The following is a 22,496-nucleotide window of genomic DNA, read 5'->3' on the forward strand; positions in this document are numbered from 1 at the left end:
GGCCGCTGCCAGATATCTCAATGGGACCCGCAGGCATACTAGCCACACCTCTGAGGATGTGGCTGCCACGGTTTACGCAGCCCCAGGGAAGCGTTAGGCTGTCCAGAGGACGTGGCAGGGGGGCTGAAGCACAGAAGTATGGAGCTTTATTGAAGTTGACAGGGCTGTGCTGGTTTACATTACCTGAGGACCTCGTGCACTCTTTCTGTATGTCTCTCTGCGTTTACACTGCTTCCCTCACGTGCCTCGCAACTAGTGATTTTTATAAATATCCTTCTGCCTCTCCACTGTGTCCCTTCCCTCTCACTGCCAGGCGTCTCTCCCCCAGCCACATAGCAACTGGAAGGTCAGTGGCCCTTGGCCACTGGGGAAATGAGCACTGGGGAAACAAGCACTGCAGACCCCAGTGAGGATGCTTGGTCCTTCCCCCATTCAGTGAGAAAATTCACAGTTTCTTTTGCTGCTGAGGGAAGTGTTGTGGACCACGGCAGTCAAGCCAGGAAACAGGCTCCCAAGTAGCTGAGGCCAGCTTACCTCAATGCTGTGTGTGGCTATGCTGATACCATGAGTCCAAAGCAGGACATGGCCAGGGGGTCTGTTGGGTAGCCACAGGGAAGGCATGATTTCAGGGAGGGACTGAAACTTCCAGAGTGAACCATTCTTCACGGGATTTCTTCTTGGTGTAAGAAAAGAAACAAGGGGTGCTAAGCTGAAGTGCTCTGTGGTGTGTGGTGCCTGGCAGGGAGGCCAGCAGGAGCTGAAACAGTGTTTTACTGCTTTCTGTAGTATTTGGGTTCTGGGTTTCTGTCTGAGGATATTGACTGTCCTTGGTGTGCTAAGGTAGGGAGTATAGAGATAGGATGTGGGTAGAGAAAAGCACTGGTATTTCACTGGCTTTAATCTCTCAGATTTCTGCTTCAGTTGTCCTGCTTGCATACTAAGGGTTAAAGTAATCCTCCAGTCAGGGTGAGAGTGAATTTTCTCTCCTTAGGGGTTTCTTTTGCCCTCCTCAATTATCCATACCAGAGGTCACCTTGGAGGCCTTTTTGCAGGCCCTCTGGCCCCAGCCTTTGCACTCTCTTGCCCTTTCCTAAGGCACGAGTTGCAGCTTTCAATCAGTTGTGACAAGTCTCAGATTTGCTGCAGAGTGCTCTGGCATTCTGTGGGCAGTGGTAGCATGTGGGGACAACTCATCCCAGGGACCTTTCTGAAATGGGCAAGGTTGTGTTTGCAGGATGGTGATGTGACTCCAATAGTCCCCTCAGGCCACCAGCCCGAAGTCATGGTGCTGCTCTGAGTACATGAAAAATCAGTGGGGAGAAAATCCCTGTGGGAAGGACTTTCTTAGAGGTTTTGCACCAGCACCCATCTCGTGGTCAGGAAGGCTGAACTGCCCAGTGGATGTATCTGCAGGTGTACAGCAGAAGTCAGGATAATCACAATACTCTAAAAACTCACTTTAAACAGGTATTATAGGCAGTCTAAAGGCAAGCTAGAAATCATTTGCCTGAGAAGGTCCCAAACAGTTTGTGGTTTCACATGCATATTTTCCTGTTTTATGAATGTTTTCAGTTTGTTGTCTGAAAGTCACACAGAAAAGAAACCGTCTGTGTCACTATGAAACTGGGGAAGCAGAAAAACTGATTAAACATGAGATGCTGTCAAACATATCAAGTAAATATACTAAGGAAAAAAGTCTCTCTTCTAGCTTGATAATGTTAATAAGTTAGAATAAGTAAATATAAAGATACACAAAGAAAAACACAGTTTAAAAATTGGCCACATTTCTGCAAGACTGACAGCATCAGAGCAAACTAGGATTATTCTTAAATGCTGGAATTTGTAAATTTCTTAGCATCAAAACAGGATACCAAAAAATCCCCACAGTTGTGTTGTACCTTTAGTTCTCTGTATGACTTTGAAAAGACTTTCTAGTAAAGCTAATTCTGGGGCTCTTTCTCGACTTTTCATTCTAGGAGTTGACCCTGCTTCCCCTTTTCAGGCCACAAGAGATGCCTTCATTTGTTTCTCCAATTTCTCATGGTGACAGCACTGTGGGTTTTCTCATGTGTTGCTTCTTAGTTCTTCAAGGGTCACACAAAATTAATCATTTCAAGCTGGGTTTTTTATGATACTTACCTTCTAGTATGTCAGATTGTGATTCCTTTGCACAATTTGGCTATGACATAAATTGAAATATAAAATATGTAGGTAAAAATAGTTGGCTTGTAAAGAAGTTGTAATTGACAGTACTTCCCAGGATCAAGCTTAACAAGATCGAAATTAATAAGAAAAATGTTTCTCATTGCCAGAAAACCTACATTCCTGAGTGGTGGTTGTTTTCGCAGCTGTTGTTTAACTGCTTAGCCCTTTTATAACCAGATTTTGTTTTGCTTTGTTTTTTGATAGCATATCAGCATTCATTCCATTGAACCTTTGTGGATTTCTACATTAGGCAAAAGTGAAATAACAGTCAAAGGAGAAAACTTTACACGAGCATCAGGCATAAAACTGATACTGACTGGAATCACCGGCTGTAAACCAGACATGTGAGTTAAACTCTGAAAAATACTATTTCATTTCCATGGTGAAAATTATGCCCATTTTGGCCTAGCAATAAAGTTATGTGAACAGTTTGTCAGGGGCCTCTCCTCAAGTGAATGCTCTGCACAACTTTAGTTATACTTCCACTTTAAATTCTTGAAGGATGGAAATGAATTTGGTGTTTGGGTGCAATACAAGGGATGGATGGGGAAGTGGGTGGTTCTCTCAGCAGTAGTAAGACAGTTCTGTACCTGTGGCCCTCTGTGCCTTGCAGCACCTGTTAGGTCACAGGAAATCCTTAGCTTTTGTTTGACTCTCCTCTGGTTCAAAATATTCCCACTATATTCTAGGGTTCTGCTTGTGAAAGCACAAACACCATGCCAGGGAAGGGAATCTCTCATGAAACAGCTTGTACTTTTCTCTGTTGATGATTGCACAGTGCAACCCCCTAGATAATTAGGCTGTCTTATTCTGAATCAGTCATTTTCAGGTGCAGCTGCAATGGCTGAGTGTGATTACTAAGCCCATTTTGCATAGCTAGCACTTGAAAAAGTATTCATATGGTACTGTTCAATTTTTACTGCAAACATGAATTTCCTGGTGACCACAGAAAACAAAAGGAGAAAAGGAGGGAGAGGGAGGAAGTAGAGAGAAAGAGGAAGGAGTGAAAGGGAGGAAGGAGGAAGGAAAGAGGGAAGAAAAGAGGGAAAGAGAAGAAGAAAAATAAGAAAGAAAAAGAAGCTGAAGATTCTCATTCTTGACTAGCTCATGGACCATATTGGTAGCACAGAGAAGTATACAGTAAATAGCAAAATCACACATCGAATTACATCCCAAGGCCGTAAGACGAATACCTGAACTGTCTTCTGTGATTATTGTGACACACAATAACTTCATTCCACAGCTGCCCTACTTTGTCTTTTCAACTTCCCTCTCTGTCTTTCCACCTCCATGTGGCAGCTCAAAGAGAGATTTCTCTTTTCTCCTTACCCTTTGCTTTAGGTTGTAGACTTCCTGTCGTAGCACCAATGAGTAGCATAGTGGCATCTGTGTTTCAACACCTGACTGTTTTTTTTCTCCTCCAGCATTAAAGTTAGAAATGTGCTAAACGATACACAAATGACATTTGCTCTCCCACCAACACGTAAAGAGGCCAAAAGTATATGTATACAGGCTAATGGGAAAAAATGCTCACCACCAATGACCCTGCATTATGTTTCACTGCCATCATGTCTTGGAATCACACCAAATACCTCCTGGATCAGGTAAATTTCTCCTTCTATACTTTTTGTGTATATATTAAATGTAGATTTTATGTTCATATTAAAATGTAGTCCCACTGAGCCTATATGAGCCTCCTTCCTTGGCGAGACTACAGTTGATGTGAACTTGGATGACTGCTGTAACCTGTTGTGGAGAATGAATTTACAGTAGTGAACTGATTTAACATTTAACATACAGATAGGGTCATGATAGCTGCAAGATGGATTCTATGTTCTGCAGGATTCTGTAAACTCCTTCCTGCCAACCCCAAGTCTCCTTTGTAGAAGTCAAAAGTAGTCTCTTTATACTAAAGCTAGATCCAAAATATGGGTAGCACGCATAAATTTGAACTTCAGTTAACTTTCATTTCTTGGTACTAATAGACCCTTCACCTCCAAAACAGTATAAAGTATCAGTGAATTAGAAATGAAGTGAAAATAATCACCACTGCAGTGGTGATACATACAGACTTGCTGTAGGACTGGTGTTCCTAAGGCCAAAAGGGCCCCTTTCAAGCCTCTATGGTGTTCTGTGGAAGACTCTCAGATCCAGTGAAAGACTTACAGGGTGGTTTTAAGGTATTCTCAGGCACGGCTTTCCACCTGTCCCTCTGCGTGCACACTTATTAACCACTTTCACATTCTGAATCTGATATCTTGGTGTCAAGCACTGGTAAATGTGGATTTGAGGTAATGAGTTGGGCTGGCAGCTGCAGCAGCTGAGCAGCTAGGATGCATGCCCTCATCTCCAGGTGAGAGACAGCTCAGGCAGCTGGAAATTAATAATACCTTAAACCACTCCAACTGTGTTCAGCAGAGGTTGTGAGCCAGAGCCCTCAGACACAAGCACCATTGTGTGTGCTGAGACAGATGGTCTGAACACTGCCGAGAATGTTTCCTGTGAGGTGGCTGGCACCATCGGTTCGTCCTGAAGAAGGCAAGAATTAAGCACAGGCAGGGCTGCTCTGGGGCAGTGAAATAACATGATCCTCTTTCTTCTAGACAGAATATTAAATCACAGTCTAGTTCTTTGGCTGCATGAATAGAAAACAAGGTGGAGAGTGCCTGAAAAGGAGTATGCATGTGTATTCGTTACATGTCATTTGGTTTTGTGGTAGCAAAAGTATTTACCATTACATTATGAGGAAAGAATGGAAGTACGCTGTATAGCTCTAATTATCTTGTCCTGCAGTTTGACTTTATTATATTGGCTGCTACCAAAGCAAAATGTACAAGAGTAGTTTATTCACAGCTGAAGCTGTAATGCAGAATTTATCTGTGGGAAAATAGATAATATTAACCTCCCTTCCCCCCCACTCTTTGTTTTTTTATAGTGGTGGTCGTAAAATTACCACAATTGGTAGAAATTTTAATGTCGTCGACAGTGTGATTATTTCAGATGACCAGAGATCAAACCTCACTGTAAGTCATAATCTCCTTTATAATACCAAATGCAGGCCTCTTGGTGGTTAGGTTTTGTTCCTAAGATTTAAGGAGAATCTCAATAGTTTTTAAACTCTTGCAGGCATACCTTAGTCACCCTACTGAAATAAATATGACCACTTGTAGGATTACAGTTTCACACGTTCTCAGTACAAGATCATGGATACACATGTATAAGCTACTCTCCTGCATAATTCCCTAAGCCTTTTTTCTATGCTTTAGAGACCTGTTCCAAATCTGTCCTTTTTGAGTCTCCCCAGCCTCCATACATGGATCTGTTGTAGGAGGGTATGGTTTGCTTCTCTCTGGCTTTGTGTTGAGAACCCTCATGGTACCACTGCCTCAGCAAGGGGCCACAGACTGGAGCTGATGTTGGGATGAAACCCTTTCTTTGAGGCTGTGGGGAGGTGGGCACCCTGTTGACTCCAGGGCTTGCAGCACAGAGACCAGCAAACAGCTGCACCACCCCATGGAGTGAACAATGAGGTGACTGTAGCAACCCCCATCTCTCAGGAGTTAAGCTGGGGAGAGCCAGTGCCCAGGGGTGCCTGAGAGCTTGTCCTGCTCTTCTCTTGTCACCTGCATTGAGGGGAAGGAAGGAGAAATCACTGTCACTATTCCTGTTTCACTGCAGGAAATATCTGCCTTAGCAGTGTGCAATCAGCCTTAGAGCAGCGTGCAGAGTGTGTGATAAATGTGCTTAAAGGTAGACACAGGCTCAAGACAGATATTTTCTCAGGTGCTCTGCACGCAGCCCTGATCGGAGAGAAGGGGTTTAGCAGATATCTGTGTGAAGTCAGGAAGACATTAAAATGGTTTTGAGTGCCTCTGTTTGTAATTGTACCCACTGTTGAGTACTTAATGACTGTTACAGCTTTGCTATTGCGTTTCTAGGTCTCTAGGTGTCCTGGAAATGAATCTGAATATCATTACTTAACGCCAAGCCTGAGCCATGCAACAGAGGGTAAAGTTGTTGATATGATGTTAAAAGTGGAAACTACCTTTATACCATGTGTCAAATTACACTATCACCCTGACCCAGTGTTCATTAACTACCAGCTGCACACTGAGCTTGACCCTGATCTGGAATTGAAAATATATGTAAGTTTGAAAGTAATAAACTATAATTCCTTATTTTAAGTAGTTGTTTGGAATCATTTTACTTCTTACTGTATGTAATGACTGTTTATTATCTTCAATTTTTTCCCCTCTAGAAAGAAAATGACAACTTGAATATTTCTAAGACTGAGGTAGAGGTTTATCTGTCATATATGAATGGTGCACAGACCAAAAAGATATGGTTCAGTGTCCAAAATATTACCAAAAAGCCAGACCGTAGCACTATACTGTGCAAATTCAAAAGGGAAGGAACAGACAAGATTGACTTTTCCACAGTGAAAGTTTTTGTAAGTAGAATTCCCTTTTGTTGCAATTCAAGAGCGTTTGGATGTTTATACAAATGTAGTAAAATGTAGCATCAGTGCTCTCGTCATGAATGTTCTTTATAGAGGGAGAAACTGGATGCATTTTCTGCTCTCCTGGTACTTGGTAGCACAGTATCTTCCTCATGTCTAAGCATGCCTGCCTAGCTTAGGTGCCACTAGAGCTCATTTACTGTCTGGTTACTGCTGTGGTGTCAGAGGTAGGCTGTGCCACCCAAACTGAACTCACTGCTGCTGAGCTCCAGGAGAGCAGTAGATGGTCACAGCTCTAGCTACAGCACAGACATCACCGATAAAGCATGACTGGCTCCAGGAGAGCTCCTCATCTTAGTTCTGTAAGCAATCTGATGCTGCAGTGTGGCCGTGAGGAGGATTGTGCCCTCCCATTCACTTTTTTGTACTGAAGTAGATGAGGATCTTGAACAGTGCATAGGGATCATCATTGAGACAGAAGAGAAGGCATTTCTGCATGAAGAAGGGCGTGAAATTCAATGTTCAGGGGGAAGGACAAAATGCTTTGAATGTACAGCACAAAGCCAGGTCCAAATATAAGAACATTAGCATGGATGTCAAAGCTAAATGGCAGCTTAAGATATTTGCTCCATGAATAAGATGAAGATATGAATTTTTTAAAATGCAATCATCACCATTTATGAGGGAGAAAAATGATGCCAGGCTCTTTTTGCAGTATATGGTGGTATAAAACTGAAATAACTCTATTGACTTCAAGGCATATGTCTCATAGTAAAGATTAACGAAGCTATTCTCAATTTCATATCACTGCGAAGTGATCCCCCATCTGTGGATCCTGCCATCTGAGCCAGTTATGGCATGGAAAAGCCTTTCTGAGAATGGTGTTGCATTTAAATATTAACATTGCCTTTCTCATCCTGCAAGCTTCATAGGAGTGACTGTCATAGAAAGGTCACCACTTCGCTAAGGCAAATCAAATGCAATAGTTATAATGTAACGTTTCACTTCTGGTACCTTAAAAATGGTTCTTTCCAACATCAAGAAAAATGTAAAAGCAATAAATCATCACGTGTTTTTCAATCTTATAAATAAATCATCATGGAAGAAGTAGGGCCAGTCTGTAGAAAGGATAAGCTGAGTATAAAAGATAGGTATTGCCTGAGAATAAATGTACCTCTTGCCATAGTTTTCAGGAAGAAAGAGGGTATTGAATGTGGTGTCAAAGACAGGATGATCAGTCTGAATGGTGGTATCAAGGAAGAAAATACCGTTCTTGTGACAGAAGAAAGATTCATATAGATCAAGGGGCTCAAGACAGCAGTAACAGAATCATTCCCATCACAGGACTGAGAAAAACTGGCACATGATACTGTAGGCTTAGTAGGAAAGACATTAAATAAAACTGCAGTCAAGAGACATAGTGTATGACTAGAAAACAGCAAATATAAAACCAGTATTTAAAAGAAAAAAATACCAACTAGGCAAATGGAGACTTGCTGATTTAATCCTGTTTCTGAGTAAAGCTTTTTAATGTCTTTTGAACGAGGGACTCATGAAAGACCTGGAGGTAAATGGAAAATGGGATAATTGTCAACTTCTTTTTAATGAAAGCAGATTATGCTAGATATCTTTATTTCATAAGATAAGTGATTTCCTCAACAGCAAAAAAGCAGTAGATCACATGTACCTGGAAGTCATTCAGTAAACTACTTAACGTGGTGATTATGAAGACGCAGGGATTAGAAAACCTGGATGCTGTGTGTGGGGAGCTGACTCTGGGCAAAGTTGATTTTCATAGAGATATTATTTAATATCACTAGTGACTTGAGCACAAAAATAAGACATGTGCTAATAACATTTGCTGATGACAAAGCTCAGAGGTATTACCAGTCCAGAGGAGGTTTCATAATGTCATGCAGGAAGAATGAAATGAATTTGGGAATCAAAACTTGATGAATTCAGGTGTACCTAATTTAGTCCATGATTCATAAACAAAATGAATTAAAAGAAATGGGACCACTGAATAGGAAGGTCATGGCAAAGATTAAAGATATATGAGCAGAAAATGATGTTTTGTCTCAGTTTGCAGTAAGCAAGGATAAGTAACAGAAATTTCTGCTTCAGGAATGCTTTGGTTGGACGTGACAACTGGAGAAAGGCAGGTGTATTAGTCACTGGATGATGATACCAATGCATTTCAGCCTTAGGAAAGGCAAATGGGATCCTAGGAAGAATCAGACTGAAAGTACTTTGTATATAGAAACTGTGAAAAAATATGAACAACTGAGGAAAAAAAGCAACCAACATTTGATGGAGGAAATAGGTCTGCTTTGTGTGCTGTTCTTTGTAGCCCCAGAAGTAGGAAGGCTGTGCCCTTCCAGCCCTGTGGGATTTCTTTGCTTGCTCATGTCCATGTAGCTGCAATGTGACTATCCAGTTGGCAGTTTCTAGCTGCCCTGGCTGCTCACCTCCTGTGACAAACCAGGGATTGAAATCACCAGATCTCTGCCTTCCCTGCTGTAACTCAAAATAATTTCAATCCAACTCTCCTTTTCAATTATCTCAGGCTCGTTTCTATCCCTGGCACTTGGTGGTATTCTTTTTCTGTGTCAAAGTGTATTTTTACCTCTAGTCTGTTTATAGTCTTAGCTACCCTTTTATTTATGTGCTCTCACGGTCCTCTGAGATCCTTCTTTGTGAAATTTCTTCTGCCATAATTATCAGTGGTGAATGACTCAGTTTGGCATCTGGCAGACTTCAGCCCTTTTGTATATTTGTAAGAACTAATGCCTGTCCTGCGTTTGACAAGCCCAGTGGCTGTTGGGGAATGTTGTACATGTATAGTACGTTGTATTTGTTCTTAAGCGGACCTTCAAGAATGCCCTACATCCTACATAAGGAGGTTGAAACTTCTGCAGAGAAATAGAGAAGAGGGCTGTGGGACAGGCATCTATCAAAAATTTGACTTCCCTCATTATTAGCATGAGTCTTACCTTACTTTTCTGCTCAGCAGAGTAGCACTGTGAGTGCAAAGGAATGTTTGTTACTATCAATACGTGCCTTCCTTGCTTCAAAATGCCAGAACGTTTAGCCACAGTTCTGGAGTACGTGAGCTGCTGGGCCCACTGGAGGTCAAATCTTGCCATTCATTTGAGGGTGCTAGTTTGCAGCAAAGCAATGGCAAAATTTGGTGTTCCATGAGGACCTCCAGATTTTTCTCTTGTCACTGATCTGTTATCCTGTTTAAGCATCCAATACAGTAAAAGTTAAATTTGTGTTGATTCACGTACATTTTTTCCAAATTGCTGCTGTCTTCTCAAAAATCTGCAGAACCATGGTCCTTCATGTGCCTCAAATACATTTAATTTTTTTATACATGAAATGTTATTTTAAGCACTGATATAATACCTGTCCTCTATTAATACAGCCATTATTTTTCTTCAGGTCAAATTGGGAAATTTTGAGCATGAAGTCAAACCAACATCATCACACATATATTTGTATGTTCTGATTTTGCTACCTATTGTAGTGGGTGTCATTATAGGTAAGTACAGTAATGTGTTTTCAGGTTTTTATTTGCTGAAGTCTATAATCACGACACATAGACATATACGTACATGCACACATTTGTGACTGTCACAAACAGTCTGGTGGTTTTCTCCTGTTCCAAGTAAGAGTGGACAAAGTTAACTCTGGTCTGGTGGTGAAGTCCATCTTGTCAAACTGCAGCATGTTACAAGACAGTAGTTTTGGCTGTTCTGCTGGGATTAGTTGCTGTCATTCAGTGAGGCAAGCCCTAGGACTGACATCCTTGTGTCCCAACTTGGGCTATTCCAGCTGTCGGAGCTGGGCACTCCTCCTGTCCCCGAGGCAGACGTTCCCTAGCAAATGGCTTATCCTCGGGCAGTGTTTGTGCTGTTTCTGCTCAGTCTCATTTGGATCATTCGTGAATTTGTAGGTCATTACTAAATTGATGGAGGTAAATAGTTATCCCCTCCTCCTTCTGTCACTCCTTATTTCTGAATGTTTTGACCTGGCTATATATTGGATAAATTTCCACTTTTGTAGTAAGTTTAGGGCGTTGTTCTTTTTTTGTTTTGTTTCGGTTTTTTGGTTGTGTTTCTTTTTAAAAAGTGCATTACCTTTACAGGAAGTATATCTCATGCCTTTACTCTCTCAAAATAAGCTTTAGAGAAGTTAACAGAACAACCATTTCTGCTTTAGGTTGCTAGCTAGAAGTGGTTGTTAGAGTCTGTGTTTAACTGTGCAGGTTGTATACATAGCAGGGTGTGCTGTACTTTCAAATAAAGCTGGATTGACAATTCTAAGGTGTTAAAAAAAATGTTTTTTATTAAACATTGGGGTTTACATCCAGATAACCAGGACTCATGGGTACTAGCACACAGACAACAGCAGAAACAGTAATCCTCCTGGAGAATGCGAGCGTATGTTCATTTTTCTGTTTCTTAAAATAATATTAAAACTCATCTTGTATAGGGTTTGTCTGTTCTGTAATTTCTCTACTCAGAATCTTTTTTTGATTCCTTTTTAGCGGCATTCATAGTTACTAGATACAAATCCAAAGAGTTAACGCGTAAACAGAGTCAGCAACTGGAACTGCTGGAATATGAGATTCGGAAGGAAATACGCGAGGGTAGGTCTAAAGGGCTTTATAGAGCTTAAATACAGCATAATTTCTCAACTGAAGCTGTCAAGAAGCTCACATTATACAAACATTTTAATATTATAGCTGTTAGAATATTTTTTGTGTTGTATCAGAGTTCTTCTTTAATGTTGGTGTGCACTGCAGTAGCAGATAGCACCGAACTAATAGGATTGCATGTAATATTTCCTTCAACAAAAGTGGGGAAAAAAATTGATCGGTACTTTCCCACTCGTAAGAGCTTCAGCTAGAAAAGCAACCCTTCTTCCCTGAAAATCGTATTTTAAGGAACATCTACTGGGGTCAAGTTATAACTGTGAAGATGATTTTGTGTCGACTTAACTAACTGTCAGTGGTGGGGGGTGCTTTTTCAGGATTTGCTGAACTGCAGATGGATGAATTAGATGTGGTGGATAGCTTTGGAACTGTTCCCTTCCTTGACTACAAACACTTTGCTCTTAGAACTTTCTTTCCAGAGGTAAATATTTACAAATCTTTCAGTTGTCAGCCCTGCCTAATAATGAAAAAGCTACGAAGGTCAGGGTCAAATAATCGAAGTAAATACTACACAGTAATCATACATTGTTTTCACAAGAAACTTTTCTTAAATCAAGAATTACCAAAGAACACTTTAAGACTGTACATCTCTATATTTAACCAACCCTAAATGCTGTAGATAAAGCACTGTTGTTGAATTTTCAAGGGTTGTGTGTGCATCCATTTCTTTTTTCCTCAGCCTCACCAAGCTGCTTGCCTTTCAGGCCACCCTAACTAAGCTATAATTTATCCATTGCTTTTTCTGTTCTCATGCTTTCACTTTCCATGCTATAGCTAATTAAAGTAACAGGCTAGCTAACATGCTAGCGAACATCATGACACTTCCTAATTAGACTTGTGGGATGAAGAAGTGGCTCTAAGGTTGTGCTGACTTTCTGCTTCAAGCTGCTGACAGAAATGGTAAGACCTTCATTCAAAGGAGTGCAGGTCAAATGCTTAAAAATTACGTAAGTACTTAAGTGCTGCCCAGTTTAGAGGTGGATATTTTCCTTGTTCATCAGAGCAGTTTGTGCCACTGTGTTAGAGGGTTGAAGACACAATTCTCTTAAATGTTTTACTTTTCTTGCCTTTTTTTTTTGCATATGTGACACATTACAGTGGTGATAAGTGTGTTTCCACAGCTTTCAAAATTACTTCATGATGTTAACCAGTGCTTACTGGCATGTACTAATTGGCAGAAGCTGTGATCTCAACTGGTGATACTGTGCTGTGTAACTGACACCAGTGAGTAGAAACCCTTGGTTAGTGCTGTGGTGTTGTAGGGTATAGGCGATATCTATGTGAATTATCTGCTAGTCTTCATGTGTTACTCATCACTGCTGCGGCCCAGTCCTGCAGTCTTATCTGTACACTGCTTCCCCGTATCACCATGTGTCATCCCACTAAAAGCTCATTGTGATAAAGACGTGATAGTGCAGAATCAGGGTGGGTTTTTTGTACACCACCACATACCCAACATAAAGGCAGAATAATATTTAACAATTAATATACGCATAATCTTTGTACACTTTGAGTCCAGTTCTTGCACCAAAAGAAACTGGGAATATCTCTTCTGGTATTGCTATGATGCCCCCAGTTTAATTTGTATGGGGTCTGAAGAAAGTGGACCAAGGAAACCTTATTTTCTGCATCTCTTCCCTTTCAGTTTGTTTTGTTGCCAGGCATATTTGCATTTAAATAGTGGGTTTACTTTTAGGAATATGTCTTTTCATAGTGATAGTCCCCTGTCAAAACACAAACAGTCTGTAGAAGCTGTCTGGGTGGAAATGCTTTGCTTTATGCAAAGGAAAAAGGCACGAAGTCTGCCACCATGTTGTATTATTTGAGGTCAGAAAGGGAAGGGCTGCTGTTTTGCCTTGGCAAGTGTCATGCCACTGTGCATCTTGGAAGTGATTCCAATTACATTTTTGCCTCAGTTTGAAATACTGATACCGCAAAGGTAAACTTACAACTATTAGCTCTCTACAGACATGCAGTGTCAGGCAAGTTTTTTAACGTATTGTGTACCAATTTTTCCTGCTAAGTACTTACCATTTACATTGCAGAAGTGTCCAAACATGCCTTGTGCTGCATGAATGTGGTAAGAGAGCAGTGCTCTACTAAACAAATATTACAGATGAACGGAAAAGATGATGGGGTGATAGATTGCAACCAAGTGTGAAACGAGTAGACAGAAGGGTCGAAGTGACAAACCACCAGTTTGCTCACTAACCCCATGTGTTTGCATGATGTCCATATTGTACTCTTTCTGCTTTCCAGTGTGTTTGATGGGCTTTGTCTCATCTAATCCAAGCTGTTTAAACACAGGCTTCAAAGGTGTTCACTGGGCATCTTCAAGAAAGCGGAGAAGAAAGAAAGTGATTCAACCCACTTGCCTGAGACATCTGTCTCAGGACTGGATGAGTTGCTTAAAGAGGGAGTCAGATACCTAAAATTAAAGAACGACAGACCCCATCTTTATTTTTAATTTCTTGCTTCCTGCTGCTTTCATTGTCTATATTTAATCTGGCTTGATAGCTTTTGTTTTATGCTTAATGCTTGTAGGTATTAAATGGTATTACATCTATTCTTAAAACATTCCTTATGCTTGGCCCGATTGTTGCTTACTTGTTAGATTTTTATTATTATTTCTGTTTTTCCTCAATTTCCTACATTGCTTGCTTTAATGCTACCATGCTTTCCCTGTTCGCAAGCATTTTTAACCTTTAATGTGGTTCTGGTTGTTTCACTCTGTGTGTGTGTGTTTTATTGGTAGGTTGGTTAGGGGCGCTGAAGAAGTTCTGGAAAAATGGGAATAGCCAGTGGAGGAAGAGGAGTAGGAGAGAAGAGAATAGGAGGCATGAGGAAAGGGAGGGATGAAAAATCAGATCTGTAGATGAAAAACTAGATGTGAGCCAGGACTCTGTGCTTGCAGCCCAGAAGCCAGTCGTTCCCTGGACTGCATAAAAAGAAGCCTGGCCAGCAGGTCGAGGGAGGTGATTCTCCCCCTCTGCTCTTGTGAGACCCCCCCTGGAGTACTGTGTTCAGCTCTGGGGTCCCCAGCACAAGAAAGACATGAACCTATTGGAGCGGGTCCAGAGGATGTTCAGAGAGCTGGGACACCTCTCCTGTGAAGACAGGCTGAGTGAGTTGGGGTTGCTCAGCCTGGAGAAGAGAAGGCTCCAGGGAGACCTTCTTGCAGCCTTTCAGTATAAAGAAGGCCTATAATAAAGACAGAGGCAGACTTTTTACCAGGGCCTGTAGTGACAGGATGAGGGGCAATGTGTTTAAACTGAAAGAAGATAGATTTAGATTGGTCATAAGGAAGAAATTATTTACAGTGAGGATGGTTGCAGGAGGTACACTGGAACAGGTTGCCCAGAGAAGCTGTGGCTGCCCCGTCCTTGGAAATGTTCAAGGCCAGGTTGGACAGGGCTTTGAGCAACCTGGTCTAGTGGAAGGTGTCCCTGCCTGTGACAGGGGGTTGAACTAGGTCGTCTTCGAATGTTTTCCAACCCAAACCATTCTGTGATTCTGTGATCCTGTAAGGAAACTAGGGGCTCCCAGCATCACAGATAAAGCAGATGACAGTAAATGTTACTAGTGTGGATTTGTTTCTTAAGGGTGCTGCTTTGGGAACATACAGCTGTGTTGGGACCTTATAGGCTGTAAGAGTCAGACAAGAGGCATTGACAAGGTATTTGAGAACTGGGCGCTTCCTTTTTTGTAAGAGCTTTCACTAGCACTGAATGTGTGGTGGCACCTGTGCCTCTCCAGAGACTGACAGCGTGGACCTCCTGGGGAGTTCATTAGCGAACATTCATGAAGTGGCTTGAAATGAATGAAGGCAGATGAACTCAAGTGTCACTCTGTTACAGAAACCCCATATACCAAAGGCTATCATTGCTGTCCAAGAAGGAAGCAGCCTGCAGCACCCCTTGCACACCAGCACGTTTGTAGATGAGGGTAATAAAGAGCTTTTCCTGCAGAGCGTTAGTTGACTGCTCTGCTAGTGCAGCTCAGCAGCATGGAGTAAGACACAGAGTAACACTGAAGATTATCTTTGAGAGTTCACTTTTCAGTGAACCTTGGCAGCACCTTTGCAGAAGTTACACTTCTGTGTAGAGTTGTAACACTGAAGGCACGCTAGAAGCCAGCATTTCCATTGTTCTGTTTCAAGTTGTATGCCATCAGGAACGTGCTCGGCGTGTTTAACATGTACATGTGTTAGAAACTTCTCGTATACGTACGAATGATAAATATCACCTGTCTTATGTTTTAGTCAGGAGGCTTTGCATCCATCTTCAGTGAAGACATGCCACAGGTAAGTTGATGTGGTGTGATATGCCTTAATAAATATTTTTTCAAGAGTGATTGTATCCCTTATCTCAGTGTTGTCCGAGAACACATCAGATGATTGCGTCTTCAGTATGTTCCCTTTCCCCCATGAGGAGGGTTATGTGGATTTATATATAAAAAGAAATTGATACCTAAGTTGCTGTTATCCAATGTATACTATGACTTATTTAAATAAAATAAACATAATCTAGTCATGGGAAGTGACAGGCAAACTTAACTGTTGTCATTACTTTGTGTGTGTGACAGAAGCTGTATGCTCTGCATGTGTGTACTCTGTGTTGTACACAAATCCAAATGCATCTTCCGTAAAATCCTGAGACCTATGAAATAAATGCAAAATTCCCACTGATTTGAATGAGGCCAGGATCTTATCCCATATGTTGCTTACCATTTTTCTGAGCATGAAGAATCCATCATAGCCAAACTACAGTTTGCTTATTTTTGTTTAACTATTCCAGAGCAGAGACCAAACGAGCAAGGATGAAAGCTTCAACATGTTGCATGCTTTAATTTGTAACAAGAACTTTCTTGTTACTCTCATTCACACCCTTGAAAAGCAGAAAAATTTCTCTGTGAAAGACAGGTATAGTATGATTATGCTTATCATCTTCAAGACAAAGAATTAGCAGGAAAAAAACCAACATGGATTGTAGCTCACAAATGTAATTTCTACTTACTTGCAAAGCAAGCTTGCATTACTCCAGAGCATTTTTCCATCTTCTCCATCTGCACACACTGAGGAAGAAAAAACATTGCCATTAAAACAAGCTATTAAAGAGAAATCAGAATGTTTGTACATGTAAACAAAAAGGCAAAGGAGCAGGAAAACTCGCTTCCAAACTGTAAACACTTCCTGCAGTTAGATCAACAGTTGTACAGTTTAGAAATGTTCTGTTGCTGAAGCAGGTGTTGTTCTGTAGAATTACATTTAGAGACACAAATTGTGTTTAAAAAATAATCACAAGAGCAGATGGACTTGCATTTTTTATATTTTTGTAGAGATCAGTGGACAGTTTCTGTGCCTGAGAAGGAAACTTAAGATATGAACTGTACTAAAGTGTGTTTTGTTTATTAAAGGTGATTGGGAAGAGAAATTCCAATATTACAGCATTCTCTTTTGTTTTCTCTTTTTTTTTTTTACAGGTGCTTGTTTGCATCCTTCTTGACCATTGCACTACAAACTAAGCTAGTTTATCTAACCCATATTTTGGAAGTGTTGACAAAGGACTTGATGGAGCAATCAAGCAATGTGCAGCCTAAGCTCCTGCTCAGACGAACGGAATCTGTGGTAGAAAAACTGCTGACAAACTGGATGTCTGTCTGCCTTTCAGGATTTCTCCGGGTATGTGTACATCTTTTCACCATGCAAGATACACAAGGAATGTTAACTGATTTCTTCCATAGAAAGTGTTGGAGGGAATGGTTTAAAGCATTCGATCTAACATTTAACATTACTAATATGTGCTTTTCTAGTTTAGGTGACTTAGCTGTCATCAATGGGGTGTAGGAAAAGAGTGCGCCTGTAAGTGATGATCATATCTTCTCTTTGGCTGAGATTTGGGTAATTTTGCAATTCTAGTATATCCTTTTCTTGTGTCAGACATTATTTCAACTCCATGAGATGTACTGTAATCATACTAAAAGACTGACACGCTTGTGAAAGTGCAGCCTTACCTTTCTATGCAAGACAATAGAAAGCTACCACATAATGGACATACTAAGAATACTATCTTCTGGAAAACTAAACTTCTTTCCAGACTTTTTAACCTCCAAACAGCATTGTAGATTTTAAGAACTAAGTGGCTTCAAGTGGAAGCAAAAGAAGCTTTTATTTTTTTTAATTTTACTGTTTGTTTATTTTTGTCCACTTGGTTGCACTTTGTTCTTGGTTTCAGTGCTTGGTTATGCTTCCTGTCTCTCTTGCCAGTGTGATGGTGTTGCACTGTTGGTATCACTTAGATCAGTCCTTGCATTAATACAGCAGCAGAATTGTTGAGGCTCAGCAGCTTTGCACCAGTTTTCTGTAACCCCAGAAGAGAGCCAAGGAACTGTCAGAGATCTGTTCTCGGTACACCAGTCATCTTTACAGAGCTGTGCTAGTGAGAGGCTGTAGCCAGACTCTGGGAATGGTGTCACATGGAAACAAAGATCCATCCTTTCTCAGGTGCTTTCCTGAAGCCTGGGGTTGAGGCTGGAGAGGGAAGCCCCAGTTTCATTCCCTCTTTCACTGATAGACCAGTGTATGTCCCACCACCTCGTTCCCAAGGCTTTTTTTCCAGGGACAAGAAGAGGAGACGCCAATTCAAAAAGAAACTAGCTGTTAGCTTGTTTTCTCACCAGCCTGAAAAAGGAAGAAACAGCTGAAGTATGCATGTGAACACATGCACGTATCACCCCCCACCCACTCCTTGGTGGAACTGGGAAGCGTCTGCCAGGTGGAATAGGAGCAGCTTGTCTGTAGTGTGCTTGTGCACAGCAAGGGGCTGTGAGCTTATCTTGCCACACGCTCCAGCTGTCCCTTGCTATTTGCATGAGACTTTCACACTGAAAAGCAAAGGATGGAGGTTAAACAAATAACTAGATAAATCTGCTCAGCAGGATTTGCTTTTCTAATTGCAAGATAACAAGTTAGTTAAAAGGAAATAATTTGTTACACTTGAGTTTTTTCTAGCTATTCATGCCCATTTAATGATTACAAAAATAAACATGTTCCTTGCTTTTTCTTGATGTCCTAGGAGACAATTGGTGAACCTTTCTATTTGCTAGTGACAACCCTCAATCAGAGGATAAACAAAGGACCTGTTGACGCAATAACTTGCAAAGCCCTGTACACACTGAATGAAGACTGGCTGCTGTGGCAAGTGTCTGAATTCAAAACAGTGGTATGTTTGCCAATTTGTATTCCCTCCAAAATCAGACACCTACAATGTTTTCTCTTTTTCTAGGAAGCTAAATTAAGGCTCTTGATCACTAAGGTGATGGTTAAGTATCCAGATAATAAAATTGTTATTGCTGACAAAGTTCCAAAATGCAGTAGTATTTAACTAGCTGGTAGTATTTCGCCAATATACATTTCACAAATAGCACTCACTCCTCATCTCACAGCATGCCTTAATTGCCAAAGGTTTGGTTTAATGAAGTCTCAGGGTATTAAAATTCCTTCTTATTTTAAAGTGTACTACAAAATATAAACATATGCTTAGAATTTAAACTAAATTATACTTTTCCAATGAACAAAAGAATGGAATGCAGAGGTCTTATTTTTCTATTGTATCTACTTGTGGCTAATCTTCAAGCAGCAATAATTTGCTGTGGGTTTCCATGTTATTAGCTCCAATTAGCAAGGTTACACTGTGGTGAATTTTACGGCGTTGCTTGATTAAAAACAAGGGATGTGGGAAGTCTGGCAAAGTTTCTGAACTTTACTGTGGATTTCTTGCTTTTCTCAAAGCAACTACAAAGTGCTTCCTCTTGTGCAATTATACCCAGAATTCTTTGAAAGCCGGAATTCCCTTACTGATTGTTGTTCTGACTCTGAGGAGAGAAGGGACAGCAAGGATTATTGCTCTTGCTGAACCTAGGACAGGAGCATGTAAAAATTATGTCTTTTTGAATAGGAGGTCTGAAAAAGTTTTTCGGAATAGCCAGAGTACTTTTTCCCCAGCATGTGCAAGTGATTTTGAGTCTGAGAACTTAAAAATCTGCATCTACAGTCATTTCCATGGCTTCCTTCCTTCTTAACTCCTGGCTTCCTGTCAGGGTTACCAAATATACTTAGGAGTATAAGAAGTGCGACTGAATAGTGGGCTTCAGAGCTTGGGAGCAGCAACTGCGATGGTAGGGACACTGCAAGTGCTTGTGGCCTTGGAGGAGAATTTGATCCTTTTCAGAGCCCATATCTTGAGCCTCAGGTAGTGCTGGAGGTCCTAAGATACCACATATGTCAGTAGACTACATGACCTTGGAAATTTTGGCTGGTCAGCAATCTGTTGGACTTGGCTCACTGGGTCACGTAGGCAGCTCACTGAAATCACAACCTTTCTGTGAAACGTTTTCTGCTGAAAGCTCTTGGACTGAAAGATTTATGGTCAAATCTTATAGTAATTTACAAAGCTGCTGTTGGAAGCTTCATTTGAAGGTACTTCAAGCTAAGTTACTACAGTGTGCATTTGGAAAGGAAGTTTGTGACTAAAAATTAAATGCATAATACCGTATTTTTGATTTCCTTGCTTATGCAATGCCTTCTGGCATGAGTTTGGGATCCAGGGCAAGTTTAAGTTTACGCTGTATGTATCCATAGGATACAAAACCAGTAGTTATGCAAAGCAACAATTTGCAAGTAAGCTCAATATGCCTGGTACTAGTAGACTGTGCAGGAACATCTGGTCGTGTGGAATTGATTGACTTTTTCTTATTTATAGCACGAAATTCAAGTTGAGAGAATCGGGGTGGGGGGGGATATCTGGCTCTGAAACTGCTGAACGCTGCCTGAAATACCTTTTTCTTGTGTTATTCCTGTGCATGCAGTCGCTGATAGGGTTTTGCGGGCAGCCTGCAGCGAAGAGGAGAGAGGGGAAGTGGTCTGAAGGACTCTGTAAGTGGGGAAGGCCGTTTGCAGATGGATGAGGAAGTGAGAGATCGCATAGCCTTTCTCAAACATTGTTTTCTGCCTTTGTATCCCACTTTTTTAAATAGGAGATTATGATACCATTACAGGATTACTAAGTCAGCTTTCCCTGTTAAGGTCCAGCAGTTTGACTTAGATGAGAAGTGGCTGAATGTTCCCTTTAAAACCATCAGAAAAGGAAGGAGGATCCTGCAGTAAAATTAGGGAGATAGAGCCCAAGGACTCTAGTTCTGGCTGGACAGAGATAGGGTTTTGTTTGGTGTTTTGTCTAAAATTTACGCTGGAAACTAAAACTGTACTCTGAAAGAAATTTAGGTGGAATAGCAAGGCTTTCCGGGCTGGGGAAGCAGGCCAGCTATGCACATTTTCTCTTCAAGAATAGCTTTTAACAGGATGCTAAAGTGGAAGGAGTCAGCTTTTTTTCTCTCGCTAACACCACTTCACATGCACTGCAATGACATGAAGGACCTGTGAGTATACAGACCGGGAACCAAGTATTTTCTCCTTTCTTTGGAAGAAAATTTCCACCTAAAGGATTTTCTAAATGGAATAATTCCTGAGCAGAGTTTTAAAATGCATTTGCACATATTCTCACTGCAGTTACATTCTGAGTCTTGCAGTATTTTGCTGGTATTTTATTTTGCCCCTTTCCACAGACCCACAAAGCAGTACACTAAAACCTACTTGTCCAGAGCAAAGTATAAAAACAGCCAAACAACCAAAATGAGGAGGATAAAAAGATACTGAAGCACATCTGCAGACACTCAGTGTCCAGATTTTTCAGCTATGTTGGCACTTGAAGACACAGGGGTGCATTTGGTAGGGAGTTCAACGCTCAAATCAGTGGCAGGGCACAAGCAGAGGTGTAGGCACTCTGCATGCAAATTCTCCTTTCAGGATTTGGACTTCAGTTCCAAACCAGTACAAGCAGGATACAGACAGGCTCCTAAAAATTAGAGGGAGGTCCACAGGTCTCCTAAACACACCACTATGCAGATAAAATCTTGGGGCAGGAGAAGAAAGCAGCACTGGGCATAGAGAAAGAAGGAAGGACAGGAGAGATTTTCTAAATTTCAGGCCATTTGTAGGAAATAAAAAAGAGAACTAAGAAACATGTTGGTTTTGAATTCTATCAGAGCCATCCCTTGGCTGGGCCCCATGCCTTTTTATAAAAGGCCACAGACCTCAGGACCAGCAAACCCCGCTACTGTTATCCTTCTCTGCTGGAAAGAGTCAGATATTGAAGAGAGATGGGCTGCTGAAGTAAATACTCAGACAGAGGAATTGAAGGAAAGATGCTTCTAAAAGCACTGGTCCAGTATGAGCTGAGGAGCTGTGTGGTTTCACGCTGTGCTTATATTTGAGTATTGAGAAATAAAACTGCCTTGAAAGAGACTTGGATGTCTCATGGAGCCTTTTCACAGGCTGAGGAAGCAAGCCTGCTTTCTCACAGGCAGACAAGCAGCTGCACCCCTTGGTGGATAATTCGCTCAATGACTGATGAAGCAGCGCAGTGCACAGCTGAGTGTTAGTCTTTCACTGAAGTGTTTCATTTTAAATAGAAAAGCTGTACAATGCCAGCCTGGCATGGGAGAAGTTCTCAGTGGCATCTCTCCTGTGGAAAACCAGGGGAGACTTCTTCAGTCGATAGACTTGCAGCTTTGGCATTTGTTTGAATAGTCACTGCTTATTTTAAAAAAGGGATTGGGGCTGTTGAATTCTTTGCTGAAATGAATTTGCGTTTTTAGATGGGAAGAAGTGATCTAATTCACCTGTTCACCAACAGCCTTTTACTGAAAGTGAAGCAAAGCCACGTGGTGGAAGGTTTAAAGTCTTCAGCTGCTTTATGAGTTAAAAGAAGGATGTTAAAAGAAGTGGGAGGGCTGTAAGGGAGTAAAGCAGAGACAGGGAACCCAATTTCCTAGTAAGACGCCATGTTTGTGGTATTATTAGGCACGCTTTGTGAGAGATAGAGAAGCTATTAGAAGCATGTGACATATGGGGATTTTCGTCAGCACAAAATGAGACAACAGCCCTCGCTAGGAAGCCAGCAGTGCAGATGTTGGCTCCAGGAGAGTCTTCTGAGTTAGATACAGATTGAGTATCGCACTGTAGCATCGAGAGTACAACCCCTGCTTTGCCTACTG

The 22,496-nt window shown here is 41.3% G+C and overlaps 1 protein-coding gene across 1 annotated transcript in view; it reads left to right on the top strand.

Moving 5' to 3' along the window:
- Positions 1-22,496, top strand: part of PLXNC1 (plexin C1) — a 75,786-nt gene that overhangs the window by 33,621 nt on the left and 19,669 nt on the right. Inside the window, exons 10-21 of the mRNA XM_030479219.1 lie at positions 2,410-2,549; positions 3,630-3,809; positions 5,141-5,228; positions 6,144-6,350; positions 6,464-6,655; positions 10,109-10,208; positions 11,217-11,318; positions 11,702-11,805; positions 15,646-15,687; positions 16,181-16,305; positions 16,866-17,064; positions 18,458-18,604. Coding sequence (XP_030335079.1) covers positions 2,410-2,549; positions 3,630-3,809; positions 5,141-5,228; positions 6,144-6,350; positions 6,464-6,655; positions 10,109-10,208; positions 11,217-11,318; positions 11,702-11,805; positions 15,646-15,687; positions 16,181-16,305; positions 16,866-17,064; positions 18,458-18,604 — 1,626 coding nt within the window. The remainder of the gene's footprint in view (positions 1-2,409; positions 2,550-3,629; positions 3,810-5,140; positions 5,229-6,143; positions 6,351-6,463; positions 6,656-10,108; positions 10,209-11,216; positions 11,319-11,701; positions 11,806-15,645; positions 15,688-16,180; positions 16,306-16,865; positions 17,065-18,457; positions 18,605-22,496) is intronic.

This window comes from Strigops habroptila, chromosome 3 (genome assembly GCF_004027225.2).
Source record: "Strigops habroptila isolate Jane chromosome 3, bStrHab1.2.pri, whole genome shotgun sequence".
In the NCBI taxonomy this organism is placed as follows: domain Eukaryota; kingdom Metazoa; phylum Chordata; class Aves; order Psittaciformes; family Psittacidae; genus Strigops; species Strigops habroptila.